Source organism: Mizuhopecten yessoensis, unplaced genomic scaffold (assembly GCF_002113885.1).
Source record: "Mizuhopecten yessoensis strain PY_sf001 unplaced genomic scaffold, ASM211388v2 scaffold855, whole genome shotgun sequence".
Classification (NCBI taxonomy): domain Eukaryota; kingdom Metazoa; phylum Mollusca; class Bivalvia; order Pectinida; family Pectinidae; genus Mizuhopecten; species Mizuhopecten yessoensis.
This window is the reverse complement of record NW_018403755.1, coordinates 159,054-180,288: the sequence shown is the minus strand read 5'-3', so window position 1 is coordinate 180,288 and position 21,235 is coordinate 159,054. Positions and strand designations below refer to the sequence as shown.

General features: G+C 35.0%; 1 protein-coding gene across 1 annotated transcript; it reads left to right on the top strand.

Moving 5' to 3' along the window:
- The first annotated feature begins 10,390 nt into the window (after nt 1–10,390).
- Nucleotides 10,391–14,092, top strand: LOC110453423 (putative methyltransferase DDB_G0268948). The gene is made up of 4 exons (XM_021502369.1): nt 10,391–11,077; nt 11,501–11,601; nt 12,180–12,311; nt 13,044–14,092. The coding sequence occupies exons 1-4, from the start codon at nt 10,595–10,597 to the stop codon at nt 13,141–13,143; spliced, it is 816 nt and encodes a 271-aa protein (XP_021358044.1). The 5' UTR covers nt 10,391–10,594; the 3' UTR covers nt 13,144–14,092.
- The last annotated feature ends 7,143 nt before the right edge of the window (nt 14,093–21,235 follow it).

Genomic DNA, 21,235 nt, shown 5'->3' with positions numbered 1-21,235 from the left:
TTTACCGGTACCAGGTGATACATAGTTCATCACATTCGTAACCTCAACAATCGGACACACCTGATAACAAGTACGTGATCATGTATTTATCTATCAATTGTACAGACATCTAAACACAACTTCCATTAAAATGTAGATCAGCTTGTGCGTTTGATACAGTATTCAAAATATATAGACTATGACGTTGTGATACTATGAACTTAACCTGAAGCCTTTTTTCATACCGAAAACATGAAACCTATTTTTTATATAAAATATTAAACTTTATATCACATAAAGTTTTTTAGTTTAGGGCTTTGTACAGTTAATCTATATTTTGAGTCGCTTAGATTCAAACAACATTAAGTATAGGCGTTTATTTGTACAGACCAATTGTGATACAAATGTGACAGTTATTGTTCGGTGCTAAAAGTCGGACCGTGACAACTAGTTTACAAGTGTTACGCTCTGCTGAATGAGCTAAAGTGAAATCCTCTACAGCCGAGTCGGTATACAACAGCGAGTATTGTGTACCAGGGTGAAACGAAGTTTTATTCAAATTTGCAAACTTTAAAACGTAGCAAATCAGTTTAATTACCCGGTACTTTCCTTAGTGCTGCTGCTAAAGCAGCCTTATGTGATTCCTTATTTCCAGGTAGCCGATAAGACTGTTTTATCAAATATTTATTTATTGACAAGAATTTTAAACTCCTTTATGTTTTGAACACCAATGGTAATTAAAAACTTGTTTCGCGAGCTTTCAAACACGTCTGTTTCTTGTGTCAATTAAAACGTTCCTTGACTTTATACTGCTGATAAAAATGTGACGAGCCATGACTTAAGCTATTATAATGACAGCTTCTCGGCAGAGACGATTCATATGGCACTGATATTTGTCTCGGCTAACACCCATGTTATACGACGGACTAGGCGTCCTTACGGGTAGGGTAGGCTTATTTCATTGGTCAGCCGATCAGTTTATAAACAACAGATTTGACGTAACAGCCAAGTGAATTTGGCTTTAAAAGAGAGTTTTAAAATGTTATATGTCTCCTTGATTTTCACACAATTATGTTCCTTATGCGAAACTAGTGCAATTATCATACAGCGATCATATATACTAAAAGTACCAAAACAGGTTATTCGAGGTAACAAAACGTTTGCGTACTGAAATGCGCGCGTGTATATCCATGTGGTTCAAACGAAAAGAAGTATGCAACGGATAATTCCTTTTTTATCATTTAGTTGTGAGATGCGTAAATCAAGTGAAAAATATAAGATATGCTAGTGAAGAACGATGTGTTTTTTTAATATCCTTAATTCTTACAATAAAACGACAGACAATGTCTAATAACCTTATATATTTTTCTATGTAAGGAACAAACTGTTATTTGAATGCTATAATAATATAATATACCTACACAATTGTTAAAAATATTTTTTGTTTTTGCCCCGTTATTGTAATTGCGATTCCTGTTACCATATAGGGTTTAACGGATATAAGAAAATATGGTTTGCTAAAGCATAAGCCATAACACTGCACACGTTCATTGGTACATTTTTGGTGTCATTGATGAACAAATAGAACAAAATAAAAAAAACACGGTGCAGTGAGGTGATACAATGCTTACATGACAAAACGTTCTTAAAGGTCAGAAGCTGTTGACGGGACGTTCAACTCAGTTACCATACCAAGTTATTTACAATCAAATGATCTTTACCATAGGCTACAACCAATGTATTTGTCTACTAATGTAACTGTCTCGAGAATCACGAGATGATGTTGTGGGTTCGACTTGATGTTTAATATATAAAAGAACCTACAAAAAAAAAAAAAAAACAGAAAAAAATTAACCCCCACACTCATATCTTCACATATTGCATACACAGCAAAGATTGATAACTATTTACTTACATTCATATTGCGATTCAATTAATTAGTCTCATTTATACATAATGGAAAGATGTTAATTGTATTTTACAATATACAATTTATTACTAGAAATATGACTTAACATCTATTTTCCATTTAAGAATAAAAAAGATAGCTACGGTTAAATTTATTAAATCAACACACATCAAGAACAAAGCATTTACTACATTTATAAAAGATATGGATATATCACTCCATTACACAATTACTTCTCACTTGATGAAAGTGACTTTAACCAAATAAACATATACATATACACACTCACCCTACGATATATTGCAGGGGTTAACACAAGGCTTATGGATCCCCGACCGTTCGCCTAAAAATGTAATGGGGCATTGTTTTTTTACGGCATCGCTTTTGCATAAGCACATCATTTCTGAACAATCACCCGTACAGTGTACCTTGCGGGAGTTTCTTCAGATTTTTTAGAAATTATGAAATTTCGATTTTTTTACAATCGAACAAAATGAAACAAAATACATATTATTTGATGCAGCAATTGTTTATTAGAAATATACCACATACAATTAATTACAATGTCAATATTGATGAATAAAACACCAAAAAAATTTCTAACAATAATACTAAAACAAACAAAAATGCCCATTACATGAATCAAGAAAATTCTGAGTGCCAATGCAACACGTTAAGGACAACGAAAAGAAAAGAAAAGTGACAAAAAAGAAATATCTAGCGGACTTACTTATTCTACATTTTTTTTTTATAAAGATACAAAAAACTAAACAAAATTGAGAGACAACTCTTACCTTTGTACCATAATAATTATAAATCCCAAAAAGTCATATATTCAATTCACAACATACAATATAGCACTTTTTGTATACAAATATAATACAGTAGGCATTACCAACCAATTCAATTACTTCAAATGTAAAAACCAATATAAAACAAATTGCACACGGTGTATGAATACAGTAACATTATAACAAACAATGTACTTTACTGTGTCATAGCAAAAATTTCACAATGAACAACAATAACAAAATCCCACACACTTTACACAACGATAATACATTTCTACATACTGTACAAATAACATACTATGTTATGATATAAAAAATCACACTATACAACAATAATAAACTTTTACAATCTGAACAAAACAATAATAAACTTTCAAATTATGTACAGATAAAAACATACCATATTATGATATAAAAAATATCAAACTATATACCAATAATAAACTTTTACATTATGTACAGATAACACCATACTATATATATTGTGGTATAACAAATATCACACTATAATAACTTTTACATTATGTACAAATATCAACATACGATATTGTGGTATAAAAATATCACATTGAAAAAATAACACGTTGTAAAAATAACACATTGTAAAAATAACGCTCTTGTATGCAATATATAAAAATGAACTTAAAATATAGGCCTATTGGGTATATTATAACAAATATAAAATATTGTATGTATAAAACACTTCCCAGGTCAAAATGTCTTTCCTGTTGGGTATTGCAAAACCGTAGCTTAGTACCGCATTCCTTACAACCTTTCTGGTCCAGGTATATAGATAACACCGCGAGTTCAACCACTCGTCTACCATGCGACCAGGTAAAAGGTTATTGGCGTATTCGTGATCACTAGTACTGGAGGGATCCTCATCGGACGTCGGTGTCGGCTCAATAGTTAAATTGTCAGTAGTATGGGCCTCAGTAGTCAGCGTCTCTTCAATGTGTGAACGAGTGTCATTTTGTTTCGTCGCATAATCGTAGTCTAGCAGTTGATATTGGACATCGTTGTTGTTAATATTATCAGTTATTGCGTTTAGTTTGCATTTAATACGGACGTTTTTACGTCGGGTTTACGTGTTGGCCCTGACTGCCACGACGACGTTGTTTACATCGTTACGACAGCTTTTTTTCCCACACTTTCGCGATTGGAGATTTTCAACGCAAGGGACACAACTCCGTAGTCGAAACGTTATTCAAACAAAATTATTCAAGGGAAGATAACGACATTGTCGAAACAGTAATCAGGGCAGGTGACTCTAACACTGAAAAATTACAGTTGAATTCTTTAGTGGTTTGCTCTGCCTGGGACGGGGATCCTTAAGAGCCATACAGGTCATTGCCAGGGACAAAGGGTTCACGTCTAAAAACAATTTTGACATGAAACTTTTAGCAAGAATATTCATGTTTATGTAGTTATTACTTATTCACTATAAACTAGAAACTATTTAATATTTATCGTCATCTAATTCTAGACAACGCCCACCTAAAATGGTGGTAACTGCCCATTATAAAAGTTAATAATTGAAGACAAATATAATTATAACTTTTATAATTAAACCATTATTTAAACGTTATAAAGAGTGAGCCTATACCTGATGTTATAAACTTGGTGTATAATAATTTACCAAAACAAGTATAAAATGGTATAACTTACCACCAAATGCAGACAGGCCACAGCCTAACAAAGCTCCTTTAAAATGAAGAACTTGCACCTCAAAGTGCCAGGTGTGAAAGTGGATAGAAGTCAGGGTGAGGTAGAAAGCAAGAAGTTCATGTTAGTCTTGTCCAATCACAATCCCTATTATTTGTCACATGTCAATCCATGAATATAATTAAAGACAGGTCACATGTTCACAAACATTAAGGCAGCACACACCATCACATTACAGCATTGACCTTTAAGGCATCCCTTGACAGTCTTTATTTAAAACTCAACGCGTTAATTATATACAATGATCACATATTATAATGACAGAATAATTCAACCTGCCACACTAACACGATATTGAGGAGACCAAAATCGATCTGCTATTCCAGTTACAACAATGTGAGTACTTTATTCTATAAGGTTTCAGTTACTTTATGTCCAAGAGCCATCCGACTCATAGGTTGGATATCAAAAAATTACATCATATAGTACATGTTCAAGAGATTTTTATACGAATTTAAATTGATAAAGTGGAGAGTGAACTTACAAAGTACACAAGTAGTTTTCCATATCAGACATTGATTTCTCTACGTTTTCTCGTAGCACAATATAAATACTTCCCTAGATTGTATAATTCTTTTACATTATTAGAACTCAATAATTTTGTTAACTTAAAAACATTAGGACTTCTGTGATAGGACCGCTTGATATATTTACATCTCAGGTCTTGATATAATGGACATTTTAGGATGAAGTGAAATTCATCTTCTATACCACCAGATACACAGCGAGTACATGGTCCATTCTGCAGAACATTATTGTTCCGTCTACCCACTTCAATATTTAAATTATGAGACGACAATCTAAAACATATAATGAGGCGTTTGTTCTAAGATTCTATAGATTTACATAAGTACAATTGAAGACAAACATTATCAACAAGGTGCTGCTATAAATAACCTTTAGATGACCTTGATCATCTTCTGTCTACAATTATCTAAAATTCTTTGTTCTATAATCTTAAAAGCAACATTAACAGGTAAATTGTTTTCGAACATATATTTCAAACCGATACTAGAAAACTCATGCTTAATATTAAATATCCAGCCATCATTTACATTAACACATTCATCATAACATGATTTTAATATACAATTGCCACTCTGTTTTACCTGAAGCCAGTATCTAAACATCCTTAAATTTCTTTGTATTATTTGAGGAAATCTACCTAGCTCACAATAAACCAAATCATTGCAAGTGTTCTTCCGAACTCCTATCAACCTTTTACAAAAATTAAGATGTACCTTTTCTATATCGGGTGATTTGTGAAAACCCCAGATCTCGGAAGCATAACACAAACTACTATTAACGTACGAGTCAAAAACAGAGCACTGGGTTTTGATATCTAAACAATGATTACTACTTCAACAGTCCTTGATTTCATTTGGTACTACTTCAACACTGTGAGTCATTAATTCTACGGCGTACTATGTCATCAACTTGAGTCCTTGATTCTATTAGGTAATACTTCAACAACGTAAGTTCTTGATTCTATTAGGTACTACTTCAAAAATGTGAGTCCTGGATTCTATTAGGTACTACTTCAACAATGTGAGTCCTGGATTCTATTGGGTACTACTTCAACACTGTGAGTCATTGATGCTATTAGTTACTACTTCAACACTGTGAGTCCTTGATTCTATTTGGTACTACTTCAACAATGTGAGTCTTTTAATCTATTTGGTACTACTTCACCAATGTGAGTCCTATACTTTCTTAGGTACTACTTCAATAATGCGAGTCCTTGATTCTATTAGGCACTTTTTTACAACATGAGTCCCTGATCCTATTAGGTACTACTTCCTTTTAATGGTGTCTCCCACGCCATCCGAACTACTGTATCCTTGCAGCCATTGCTTGTAGGTTAACTAAAAACAATAAAAACATGTATTCTTCGTTTCTGAACGGCTATTTCATTGTTTTTCGAAATGACTTCAGTATTCTTAATTAGAAGGGGAAAAAAATTGACACAAATATTCTCCGTTACAGCAAAATGTCAATGGATCGTAAAACAATACAAAACAAAACAGCTCCGGTTACACATATCATAACACACTCAACAGGTCCATAATGTGGGATCTCCTGCAAAATTTGGTTGGCTATTGTGTCCAAGTCTTTGCGACATAAAACTGACCAAAGCAAGTTTGTTTTACTTATTGCAACTTTTGGGATTGTTCAAGAAGGGAAAACAACGTGTTTTATCCTCGTGCCAAGACATACCAATACTTACGGTTTGCTGATGAACCATGACGACCGAATCAAACGTTATCCTCACAGTGCTCTGACATATCATGGGCCAGCTTGAGAGTATAAGAAACATTTGAATATAAAAAAAAAACATTTCGATATTCATAATTAAAATCAAATTTATTTCATTTTTATTTCAATTCAATTTTAATTATGGTTATCAAAATTGTTTTATTTAGAAACGAGGTGACAGCTAGGGGAAAAAACAAAGTAAACTGAATTGTGATTTGTTTTGAAAATTTGCAGTTAAAACTCGTGAATTATAATGACCAAAACAATTCTGCTTTTATTTTTAGAATGAACCCTACCTATCGTCGATTCGAAGACAAAGAACATGTCACAGGGTATGCAAAGTACCAACCATCTTATCCAAAGGAATTGTACGACAAAACTAAAAACGTATTGCCAGCAATCGGACGGAAACATGCAAGCAGCGGACAGCGTACTTTCCCTTTGACCAAAATATGTAAGCATGTTATTTGGATAGATGTCAGCAGAGAGCAAATTTCAAAAGCGAGAAAAGCTGCGAGTAATATCGACTATAGAGTCGGCCAAGCCAAGGACCTAAGTTTCCTCGGAGATGGAACAATTGACTTCATGGCTGTAGCTACAGCCATTCATTGGATGGACATACCTATATGTATTAGGGAGGTGAGCCGCGTGCTGCGACCAGGAGGTGTAGTAGCTGTGTATTCGTTCGGACCTGATACAATACACAACAAAGAAGCACATCAGCTTGTGTGGGAGGTGTATAAGCATTATATTGTGTTATGATCAAATTTCCTTCATTTCTGATACTTCTTTATACTTCACATGAGACAATAGGTCAAAAGTCACCTTACAAAGAAGTGTTTGTACAATACCACTTTCAGTCTTACTATTCATATCAGGATATATTGGGGAAGCTATAGGATCGCTGTTCCAAGTCATATCTAATATAAAGATAGCTTTAATGTTAACCATACTACGCCTACATCCCTAATATCCAATTTTGTTTAGCATTATTCATGTTTACTTGTTAAACAATGAAATACGAGGAGGTATTTGTGTCAAAGAACAGATATAACCCCTTGGTTGTTTTATAGGGTTTTTATAACAAGACTTTGGGGGATTATTGGAAGGACACGAAAGTCCATATCGACAATGGCTTAGCTATGACAGAGTTCCCTTTCTCGGATACCATCAGGTAACTATATGCATCGCTGTGTTATTACTTTTAATTGGCATTTAGTTCTGTTTTGGAAAGATGTGATACAATTATCTTCTATATACAACATTATAGCAGCTACCGGTAGCATGATAAATTTAATACTACGTATTATCAGTATGAGAATACTATAGAAAAAGTTGAAAACATCTTGAGACAAATTGAACATAAGGTTGCCTACAAAAACGGAACGTTTGCTCTCGTCAGCTGACTTCTTGAACCGGAAATAATATCCAAATAAAAGTGTATACTATATGGTCATTGTAACAGTCAAGGTCAAATCACCAATGTGTTTACAGATGATTGAACCTCTGAGAGTGTTATGTCACAGAAATGTCGTGGCCTTGACACAGTTGATATACAGTTTTCATTTAAATTTATGGTAACATATTATTATTATTTCCTTGTTTTCATGCATTTCTAAACCAATACTCTTTCTCTAACAGAGAGGAGCCTTTATTGATTAAGCGAGAAGTTGAGATATATCCCTACATTGGTCTGTTCAGTTCGTGGTCGTCATGGCGACGATTCCAAGAGGATAATCCAGAGTCAAATGCTTTAGGAAAGTTAAGGCCAAGGTAAGAGAGTGCAAGTAAAATGGACGTAAATTGTCACCAAACTTATTTTTATTCCTATGTTGTCCCCATTTATCAACATATAATCTTCAGTGCGATGGTATATCTGTGGCTTATTCACTGACAGTTCATAATCACGACAGGAAAGCTTTCAGTAACTGTTATATCAGATATTTCCTTCATATATATCTAGATAGTTATCAGAAACTAAACCGTTTACAATGATTTCTTCTCTATCTTCGTATTGAGACGATTGATTTCAGAAACTTTCCTGTCATATTCGCCGAGGTTGATATCACTTTTTCAGGTTCATATCAAATCATATTTAAGTAATACCTCTGACTTAAAACTAAAGGAAATTTAAAAACAAAAACGTTCCCTACATTTGCTACTTTAGTTTCCACATACACGCTTAAAACTATTGTAATGTGAGGGCGGGCACCAACACAGCCACTGACTACGCGTGACTCTGCTGAACTAGTGGGCGATTCCCAGGGACATGCAGCATCGAGGAAAAGCTAGCTTGCCGGTAAGGCAGTATTTCTACTTTTATAACTCGGCTGTTACACTATTCCCTCCAGGCATTTTACTGGAAACTAGTCTTAGAAGGTACCGCATGGTCACGACGCTGCCACCAAATGTAACGCGCGAGCGGGCACTCATCTTGCCACTAAACACGCCCTCTAGGATATTCAGTTTTCATTTGATTAGATATACATGTGCATACAAAGTAGTATTTTTTTTTTAATTTTCGCTCAATTGCACCGGTTTTCGTTCAGCAGTTTGGTAAATGGCTAAACAACCTAATGAATCGACATCAGTAAAGTGTTTTTTTCTCATCTATGGAATTTATTTTAGTACGTGCCTCCCTGTGTGTAATGTATGCATAGGAAGGCGTTACGTTGGGTTGTACATAATAAGGGTTGAAATGACTGTTGTTTTTAGTGTAATTTATATACCTACATGTAACACATGTGTTCTGCCGAGCTTTGTACTTACTCAAATACACGTTTGCCAGCGTCCCTTCCGCATAATTTTAACCAATACAAGTATTTGTGTCTGCATACATGCATGTAAATGTTAGTCCACACTCGGAAGTTGTCAGAACTTTTATGTCCTTGGCTTTTTTCCAGGACGTAAATACTAAAACAAAGGTGACAGCAGTGACCGGTCGTAAGGTCACAGATACCCGCGTTAAAAAAACCCGATAGAATTCAGAATTTGTCACTATGTAGGAACATCCACATATGCAGGTAAGTAGATATGTATTTCTTTGATTAATACATTTGGAAAAATACTTTTTCATAAATGTTGTAAATTAAAGAAAGTTCTACATTCGATTTAGGATGCAATATCTGTCATTTGTTTCTGAAATGTGTGAAATTCAGTAGAACTATTATTGATAAATTATTGAATCTGTTTTATTAATACTATGGCCTCTAACGAGATTCGTCTTTTTTCATACCATTAATACACGTTTGTTAATCATATTTAGAAGAAAAATCGTCTTAATTTCATTATCTTAATGAATCACACTTTGCCGGAAAAAAGATTATTACTTTGATGAGAAAATGTAATGCTCGACTGCTTTATACGGAGTACATACGTTAGCAAACATATCATGAAAAAGCGATATATATATTTACAACATTCCACGTGACATTGGTTGTACATTCCAAAATTATCAAATTGTCAAATTAAAATGATAACTGCTTCGATAAGAATCCTTACTCTAGTCAACTGTTTTTCTAATTTGCTTGTGCTATTCTTTAGATTTCATAGCGGTTTTTATCATTATCTTGTAAGACTAGTACATCTGTTTTATTATTTAAATGATCATTTGTTTAAAATACGCTTAAGTTCATATTTCTTTTTTTCTAAATAATTCATAGCTGCTTTTTATCATTATTTTTGTAACAATGTAACGATGCGTTGACGACTCAATGGAAACCTGGTGATTGTAAAATTTACATTAAGAGTGAGTTAGCAAAAGACATCCGGCTCCATTTGATATATTTTTAAAAAAACACACAAAAAAAACACGATAACAAATAGAGTTTTCTGGATGATCGTCTTAAATATACGATATTTTTTCCAGCAAAATCTGCTTTCGTCTTGTTAAGTTGACTGGAGGGTGAAAACAAAACCAGTTCTTTCCTTCAGTATGACCAGCAAAACAACCACTTATCGACTGTTTGAGGGTAAAGACCATGCACAATTATACGCAAAATATCGACCGTCGTATCCCAAAGAACTATACGACAAAATAAAAGATTATTGCCAGCAATCAGACGCGACCAAATTAGATGTAGCTATCGACGTTGGCTGTGGGAGTGGACAGAGTACTCTCCCATTGACCAACATATGTAAGCATGTTATTGGGATAGATATCAGCAGAGCACAAATCGCAGAAGCTAAAAAAGTCGCAAGTGATATTGACTTTAGAGTCGGCCAAGCCGAGGATTTGGGTTTCCTTGGAGATGGAACAGTAGACCTCGTGACTACAGCTACAGCCATTCATTGGATGGACATACCTACATTGATGGGGGAGGTGAGCCGCGTGCTGCGACCAGGAGGTGTAGTAGCTGTGTATTCGTTCGCACCCGATGTTATACACAACAAAGAAGCACATCAGCTGGTATGGGAGGTATGATAACATTTCAACGGTTAATTATTGCTGATGACTACTTACGTATCACAACAGATCAACATCCGTCGCAACACTTGCACAATACCACATAATAGTAGATCTAGTCAGAACTGTTAGCACCGCTCGTCTACTTTCATTTACTTCATAATAAAGTATTCTTACACAGACTGCTTCCGACGTAGGGAATTTTGGTAAACTTTGAATGTTCAGCAATCCTTGTTCAGTGATATATAAATTATACAGATTTAACCACACAAAGTTTTAAGGATTGCCGATCGACTGTTTTTTCTCATTGTATGCAACTGCCTTTAGATTTTATCATTTTTTGTCTGTAGGATATTCTTTTTCGGGACAAAAATATAAAAGTGCCTCGTTTAACATGTAACCGCAATAAAATGACCGTAATATAAATTGTTGCAGGATTTCTTTAACGGTACCTTACGTGGCTGTGGGAGTGACGCACACATTCATTACATCAATGGTTTAGCTTTGATAGACCTCCCGTTCAAAGATGCTATAAGGTAACTACACCGACACCTGTATACATCTTCTTCATTCACGTATCATACATCTCTGAAGCGTTTTGGGTCTGTTAAGAAACACAAAACAGCAATGCATAGAGAGCATTATGCCTGTTTTTAATGGCATGAGCTCAACGGTGGGCGAAAATAAAACGTTCCACTACACTTGTTTAGTTAGGAAAGGTTGGCTCTCACTGTCCATAGAGTCTGAATTGAAAAACAAAATGCTGCCTAGGCGCATCTGATACTAATGCGTAGTATGTTGCAAGTATGCTGATGACAACGCAAACAACGTTTCCTTGCCTACAGTGTGTACACTTTACCTGGTTTACATTGTAATTGAATCATGTACAACTGCCTAATATATAATGAAAAACGTTTTTTTTTTAATTTATAACATAAGTACAAGTACATGTATGGACACGCATATTTTAATCATTTGTTGGCGACTATATGTTCACAATATGCCCTGGGTCAATGGATATCCAATCATTTAGATATAGCAAATTAATGGTTGCAGAATATTCCGTTTTTTATGTTCAACTTACCTACTTAATTCAATATCCTTTGCCCATCAGACTGGAACCTTTAATGACCGAGAGGGAAGTTGATGTAGATTTCTTCATCGGCTTCATCAAGTCCTGTTCTTCCTGGCAGGTTTTCCAAAAGAAGAACCCCGATTCTAATGTGCTGATTGACTTAAGGCTAAGGTAAAGGTAAAACGGACCCTTCAAATGTATATTAAAAGGGACCATACAACGGAATTCAACACTATATTCATTCATTTATTTCTCTTTGGCCAATTTAGGGTTCAAATTTGATAGTTAATTAGTTGTTTTTTCAGTAATTGTTCAGTTATTAAAACGTGTTTGCTAGTCTTTAGTAGCGTTTGAATATTTTTTGAAACTCATATAAGTGCTTATTTTTTATTTCAGTAATTGTTTAAAATTACTAAAATAAAAATAATTGCATTATTTTAATGAATGTCTCCGTTATCAAAGCTTTCAAATTAGTGTGTATATATTTAAATGTATAACATTCCGATCTCACATCCTGTCTAGTTCAGTAGTAAAGTTTGCAAGCTAGAACTATCATTGGGTCTTGAGAGTTGTAGACATATTATTTCATTCTGTTGACTTCTTCCTGCGTCTAAAATGGCCGAAATACTGAAATGATGCAGTAAAATGTTTCCTGCATCGAAAAACGAAAGCAAATTTGATATTGAGAAGTCGTTCATTTAATTAATCTTTTCCAGCAATAAGGCTTGAGATGTTTTGAAACTGACAGCATAACTTATTAGGAGTAAAAAGAGGTGATATCATATGTTCTAGCTTCAACACATATTTTTTGGTTAAATTGATGCAAACATTTGAAAAACATAAGAGACAGAGATTCATTGCTGAAAATGACGTCTGAAATATTTTTATGAGATCATTTTTCAGATTGAGGACTCTGTATGGAGACAGCACTTCCGGCGAGGTCCGTCCAATGTCCTTATCCACACCAGTATATACCCTGCTGGGAAGGAAGGGGAACTTATAGTCCGCAACAAACGTGTATTACAACTACTGGGACGGAAGGGGAACTTATAGTCTGCGACGAACGTGTATTACAAATTACTGGAACGGAAGGGGAACTTATAGTCTGCGACAAACGTGTATTACAAACGTGTATATATATATACTGCTGGGAAGGAAGAGGAACTTATATACCGCAACAAACGTGTATTACAACTACTGGGAAGGAAGGGGAACTTATAGTCTGCGACAAACGTGTAATACAAATTACTGGGACGGAAGGGGAACTTATAGTCCGCAACACACGTGTATTACAACTACTGGGATGGAAGGGGAACTGACAGTCCGCAACAAACGTGTATTACAACTACTGGGACGGAAGGGGAACTTATAGTCTGCGAAAAACGTGTATTACAAACTTGTATATATACACTATTGGGAAGGAAAGGAAACTTATAGTCTGCGACAAACGAATATTACAAACTACTGGGACGGAAGGGGAACTTATAGTCTGCGACAAACGTGTATTACAAGCTTGTATATATACACAGCTAGGAATGAAAGAAAACTTATAGTCTGTGACAAACGTGTATTACAAACTTGTATATACACTATTGAGAAGGAAAGGAAACTTATAGTCCGTGACAAACGTGTATTACAAACTTGTATATATACACTGCTGGGAAGGAAAGGAAACTTATATTCAGCGACAAACGTGTTTAACAAACTTTTGTTGCTGTAATCCTTAATACATGTAGTTTGCATTTTGTTTAAAATTTCATATCGATTGGTACATTTTAGTACGTATCAATAGAGACATGATAAGATCGGGTGATGCATTTAACAGCATATGGCTGTATAATATAACTCCTACATTTGCTGCTACAGGCTGTCACAGTGAATCAATATGATGTATATATCGTAAACACAGTTTATGCCCTTTGTATATTTTGATTATATGCTTTGTGAATAAATTATTCAGATGTTTTTTGTTTCTTTATCGGTGGGGTATATATACTTGGTCAGCAACAGCTTTTACATATTCTTCAGCAATGATTTGTTTGTTTGTTTGATTTTGTTTAACGTCCTATTAACAGCTAAGGTCATTTAAGGACGGCCTCCCCTGTGTGCAAGATGCATGCGTGTAGTGTATGTGTGTGTATTTTGGGAGGCTGCGATATATTCGTGTTTAGCAATGACGACTAACACAAGTGTGGTAGGCAATGGGTTCGTCTGGGACTAACAAACGTCCTTAGTTATGGTTTCTGTTTTTCCCTGCTAAACCTTTAGCATCTAGGGTCATTTCTCTCGTTGTCAGTATACGGTGACCAGGCTGAATACTGTGCTAGGTGCCTTCGGCAATATATTTCAGTGGGGAAGCAAATATACCAACAAACCCTGTCTCAAGCACACGTGCACACATTCATTAAACACATCATTCAACAATCTTAGCTGTTAATAGGACGTAACGCTCTATAAAATAAAATAAAAACCAAATAAAAAAACATAAGTACTTCTGAAAGGTGAGCAATACTATCGTTTTACCATAACCAATGAGAAAAGATATCGATATTGCTGGAAATCATTTACATACCTGTATATTTATCGATGACGACGACCATAGCCACTCGCACTGACACACTCACCTGTATTGATTAATTAGTATTCGTTTAAAAAGCAGATACATGTCGTATGCAAATGTCGACCATACAATGTACCTTAACATTGAATGCACTGAACCAGTCAATAAAAACCAACGAGAAGATGCAAAATACAGAACTCATGTTAACTGGACAAAAGCAGGGTAGAGTGTTAGCAGAATTGAAATAAGGGGACACTTAAGAAACTCAAAAAAATATGATTCATCCATTGGAAAACTAGGATCGCACATTGTGTCCTTTTGTCATTTTATTCGGTTAGTTTTCGGTGATGTCTCCCTAAACCCCGTTTCCATATGACCTGGCCTAGACGCGAAACAGTAAAGAAACCAACAAACAAAAATATTCCGTCTTTTCGTATTGCAGAGTTATCTGCTCTTGTGAGCAGGTATTGATTGTTACGTCATTAGTTTGTGTGAGAAAATTACGTCGTTTCTCAAAATGTTATGACGTTAGTCTCACAAACAAATGACGTAACAATCAATACCTGATCACAAGAGCAGATAACTCTGCAATACGAAAAGACGGAATACTGTATTTAATATGCTAATGAGTAAGGTTTGTATAGAGCTGTATATGTATTGCTCCCGACAAGGTCAATGCATTAGCATATATAGTTATAAATGTAAGAAGGAACAGTCTGCTATTGTACTAATATATAAATGATACATATGTAAAATACATGAAATGGAGCATTTATTAAGATAGAAAGTGGCCGTATCATGCTTGGTAGCTTTTTATAGTGATAACGAAAATATATAACCAGATCAATATGTGCAGGTGAACAAATATATTATTTAGACGAGAGCTGTATGAAGTGTTTCTAGTGCGTATTTAAGTCTATGGGTTGTATCAAATGTATTCATTAACAAATATATTTCTAGATTGCGTGCTGACCAATAAGTGTTAATATTTAAGATACGGAGTCTTTGTGGTTTCTTTGGTATTCAGATTTTTATCTTACGAGTGCTTGTTAGTCCGTATTTTTTCAAGTGAATGTGAATCAAGATGAAGACTAGTTTGTTGACGAAACCTGTACTCGTAAGATATCGGTGTATCCTACTGCACCAATAAGATCCAACATGTGCAATAGGGAATTTTCTTCTACCTTTTCGAAATATAAATGATATTTGAGTAATTGTGCTGATCTGAAGCCCTCTTTCCGACACTTGGGGTCTTGAACTTTTCATTTTTCTCCTAATGTCTCTTTCAGCTCGGCAATGACCCTCGATGCACCTGGATTATGTCCCCTTGCCGGGACATGCCGAAGTCCGTCAAATGGTAGTTGTTAGTCCCTGCTTAACGTTCAGCAGTAAGAGTAATCAGAAGTGTTTGACCTGTTGTCAGTATGACGGACAAGGCGGAATATTGTGTTGGGTGCCGTGGGCATGGTATTTCAGTGAGATAGCACTACAAAGTCGAAATCAGACGCGCGCTATCACAAGGAAGCAATTACACCAATACACATTCAGCTCACATTCACACATGCGCACATATGCCATGCATCTAATTACCTAAGCTGTTAATATGACCTCAACAAAAATGACAAAATAAAAAACTACGCACCTCTGGTTAGCCCGTTTGTTTATGACTTCACACGTCATCACAACATGTTAGGTCATATGAGGAGAGGTGCCTAGGGAGACACCACTGCATAGAAAGGTTGAAACATGTAGGAAAGAACGACAGGAAAGATAACATGACTTACCACATCAGTAACATGATTAAACATTCAACTAAAAAACGTCATTTTCGGGAAAAATTGTAATAAAACGGGAACACACCGAAGCGGGTATAATATGGCGTCATTGATCAATGTAAATTTGAACTAAAATCTGTATATTTACATTTGTGCTGCAATGTCTCTATGTTAACCAAGTGAATTTGGTTGAGGGTTTTCATACTATGAACCGAATTGAGTAGTAATACGAACGTGACCAAAAAGTAAACAAATAATACAGAAGTCACGTGTGATTCTGATTCGATGTGTTGGATAAGAAGTTGAATATTCAACAACATTTTTAAAGCGAAAATGTTTTGTACAAAGTGGTCAAATTGTTTTATTGTAAAGTGTCCACAGGAAAATGCACGTTCTTTGTGGCATTCCACCAGTTTAACATTCTAGTGAATCTTCATGGGATTTTTGTAATATTAATATCGTTATATTTTAAAAGACACAAAAAAGTAAAAATGTTAGTATAGATATTAAATGTTTTCAGAAAAAAACAGTTCGTATGCATGTCTACTCAATCAAGTACACTCACAAAGAACTAGTGTGTTTTATGTATATTTGAGTTGTCCTTCCTTGAACATGGATCACAGTCACCGTTCCGAAACATATATCCTAATCAATGTCGATTAGGTTGACAGATGTGTGTTTCCCTCGAATAAACTAAATTGTATTGAAGGCATTATGATGGAAAAACAAATTGTGTTTCTATTTTATAATTGCCAAATGTACTCTTGAAAAATAATTCATTTGGTGATCTTTTGAATTGAAAAAATATAGTATCTCCTAAAGGTAACTCGGCATTATGCTAGCGACATAATTAGTTGCTTTGTTAACACATGGTAAATAGACTAGAAATATATTATTTTGTTAAACAGAACATCGTGAGATCATTTAGGAAGAATGTTATTATTTGGTTTTATAAAAATTATATGTTTGGACACTCTTTGTTCTCTACAGTGACCTTTGACAAGTCCTGTCATCAGAAGAAACCCATGTTACATCACCTTAGCTGGTACGAGGACGTCGAATCATACACAAACAAACCACTAGGACTGTCAGCATTTTATATCTATGCGCAATATTTTTTGTTCTCATGTACATGATTATAGATGATCATTCTACACCAAATGCTAGCTGTTTGTACACATGTTAAATACTAGGGTTGGTAATTCATAACATATTGTGTCCTTCTTTTAAAATAAAGAAAAAGAAAAAAAAATCTAACATACAACCTTTATTTTGTCACCTTATGCTTATTATATTTTAATATATCACCTCACGTAACTTACACCACATTGTATAGGTTATTTACAAACGAACATATCGCAGCCTCCCACGACCATAGCTGTGGACAGGACGTTAAACAATACTAAACCAAACAATACTAAACCTAAACAATACTAAACCTAAACAATACTAAACCTAAACAATACTAAACCAAACAATACTAAACCAAACAATACTAAACCAAACAATACTAAACCAAACAATACTAAACCAAACAATACTAAACCAAACAATACTAAACCAAACAATACTAAACCAAACAATACTAAACCAAACAATACTAAACCAAACAATACTAAACCAAACAATACTAAACCAAACAATACTAAACCAAACAATACTAAACCAAACAATACTAAACCAAACAATACTAAACCAAACAATACTAAACCAAACAATACTAAACCTAAACAATAGCTGCTCACTGGAATGATATATGTGATCATTTGCGTAAATTCGTAACTACATTACATATAAGTTTTAGCAAAAAGGTGCATTTAAGATAGTTGATTTCCAGCTATGTGGCTTTCTTTTAATACCATGCAACTTAAACAAAATAAACATACATAACATATTGTCCTAAATCAAGTTTTTAACATGGCATGGTATAACATCACTTATAGCTGATATAAACTATTTTGATATATTGCTTGATTTAGCTTATATATATATATATATTATCTAACACCACCACGTGTTACTAATTTCATTTTTGTTCATCAGGCGTGTACACATTATATTACATAAACATTAGAAAGAGGAGATGACCAAAAATATCACCAGTGGACGTTGAATCTGAACCAGAGACTGAGATAACCCGATCTCGCTCAGTTACGGGTAATTGATTTTTTTTTTCGCATTTTTACAGTGTAGATTATATTTTATCTACAACATCAGATATCCAACAACAACAAACAATACACATACCAACAAAACGCAATATTTATAATGCAGACTGTCAATTTCAAGCTGTTACCTCGTGGATGAATACATCGCACTGTCAAAATTCCGCGAAATGACATTTAAAGGTACCAGACAGATCGGACAAGAAACAAAACTAGCCTGTGGTTTGACGTGGGATATCTCTGTCTGAGGGGCGAGAAATTGCATTAAATAACACAGTTGTATGTTTTCACCTTCTTTGCATCATGTGCTCTTATAACAATATATAAAAATGTTCGGGATATGGTTTGATACTATATCTACATGATATAAAAGTTATGATATTAATAACAAAAAAATTACGTACCTGTATAGCAGTACGTGTCTCGTTGTGAACCAGGTTAAATGTAATCTATACCACTTATCGTATACCCACCTGTATATGGCTGGTGTCCAGGTATAATTATTATACCTGTCCTGTAGTTTGTTTCTACCACTGAATCGGTCAAAAGGCACCCATTGCCGCTGAATCATTCTATGTAAATGGCTGGTGTCCATGTATATATAGTAACAGTGTTAAACCAGACCAGAGAGTGTTACCCTTATCACAGCGTCAACATAATTAGGGAACACTAGCATGTACCTCAGAATTACAACTATGTAGTAACAGTGTTAAACCAGGTCAGAGAGTGTTACCCTTATCACAACGTCAACATAACTAGGGAACACTAGCATGTACCTCAGAATTACCACTATATAGTAACAGTGGTAAACCAGGTCAGAGAGTGTTACCCTTATGACAGCGTCAGCATAACTAGGGAACACTAGCATGTACCTCAGAATTACCACTATATAGCAACAGTGTTAAACCAGGTCAGAGAGTGTTACCCTTATCACAGCGTCAACATAACTAGGGAACACTAGCATGTACCTCAGAATTACCACTATATAGTAACAGTGGTAAACCAGGCCAGAGAGTGTTACCCTTATGACAGCGTCAGCATAACTAGGGAACACTAGCATGTACCTCAGAATTACCACTATATAGTAACAGTGTTAAACCAGGCCAGAGAGTGTTACCCTTATCACAGCGTCAACATAACTAGGGAACACTAGCATGTACCTCAGAATTACCACTATATAGTAACAGTGGTAAACCAGGCCAGAGAGTGTTACCCTTATCACAGCGTCAGCATAATTAGGGAACACTAGCATGTACCTCAGAATTACCACTATATAGTAACAGTGTTAAACCAGGTCAGAGAGTGTTACCCTTATCACAGCGTCAACATAACTAGGGAACACTAGCATGTACCTCAGAATTACCACTATATAGTAACAGTGTTAAACCAGGCCAGAGAGTGTTACCCTTATCACAGCGTCAACATAACTAGGGAACACTAGCATGTACCTCAGAATTACCACTATATAGTAACAGTGTTAAACCAGGCCAGAGAGTGTTACCCTTATCACAGCGTCAACATAACTAGGGAACACTAGCATGTACCTCAGAATTACCACTATATAGTAACAGTGTTAAACCAGGCCAGAGAGTGTTACCCTTATCACAGCGTCAACATAACTAGGGAACACTAGCATGTACCTCAGAATTACCACTATATAGTAACAGTGTTAAACCAGGCCAGAGAGTGTTACCCTTATCACAGCGTCAACATAACTAGGGAACACTAGCATGTACCTCAGAATTACCACTATATAGTAACAGTGTTAAACCAGGCCAGAGAGTGTTACCCTTATCACAGCGTCAACATAACTAGGGAACACTAGCATGTACCTCAGAATTACCACTATATAGTAACAGTGGTAAACCAGGTCAGAGAGTGTTACCCTTATCACAGCGTCAACATAACTAGGGAACACTAGCATGTACCTCAGAATTACAACATTTTCAAATGTGTGCATAAATCACAGTATCAACACACAATACATATATTGTATACATTGTCAACACAACACAAACATACAAACGTTACAATGTAAACACGTAAGTGAATATATAAATTTACCACAATATCAACACTAACGAAAATGTAAATTTACAATGCAGAACGATTTTTTTGCGGTAAGCTGCATGGAAATGCAGAGGAAATAATAAAAAGAAATTTACAATTATTTAGACCCCTCGTCTTTAAAATGTGAATATATCCTGTGAGAGGTGTCCGTAAAACGTCAAAACAATAAACAGAAGGTTCAGTTCAGCAAACAAATATTTACTCCGTTCTCGAATTAGTTTGCAGGTAAAACTTTCATTTTTTTAGTAGTTATAAGAAATCCTATAAAACAAAAAGTAATATTTCTCAAACATTTATCGCTGGGACAAAATTTAAATGTACCCATTTATAACTTCTGTTACATCACCCCCTACGCATCGTATGCTGGTTTGCACTCTCCATCCATCAGTCTGTCATTTCCAACACACAACACAGAGAACCTCTCAGCCTCACTGCCACTACTAGTTTCCCGATGTTCCATTTCCCTACCCTTATTCGGTATAGATGGTACTGTGTTCCTTTTGAGTACTTGTTTAGTTCTTTTCT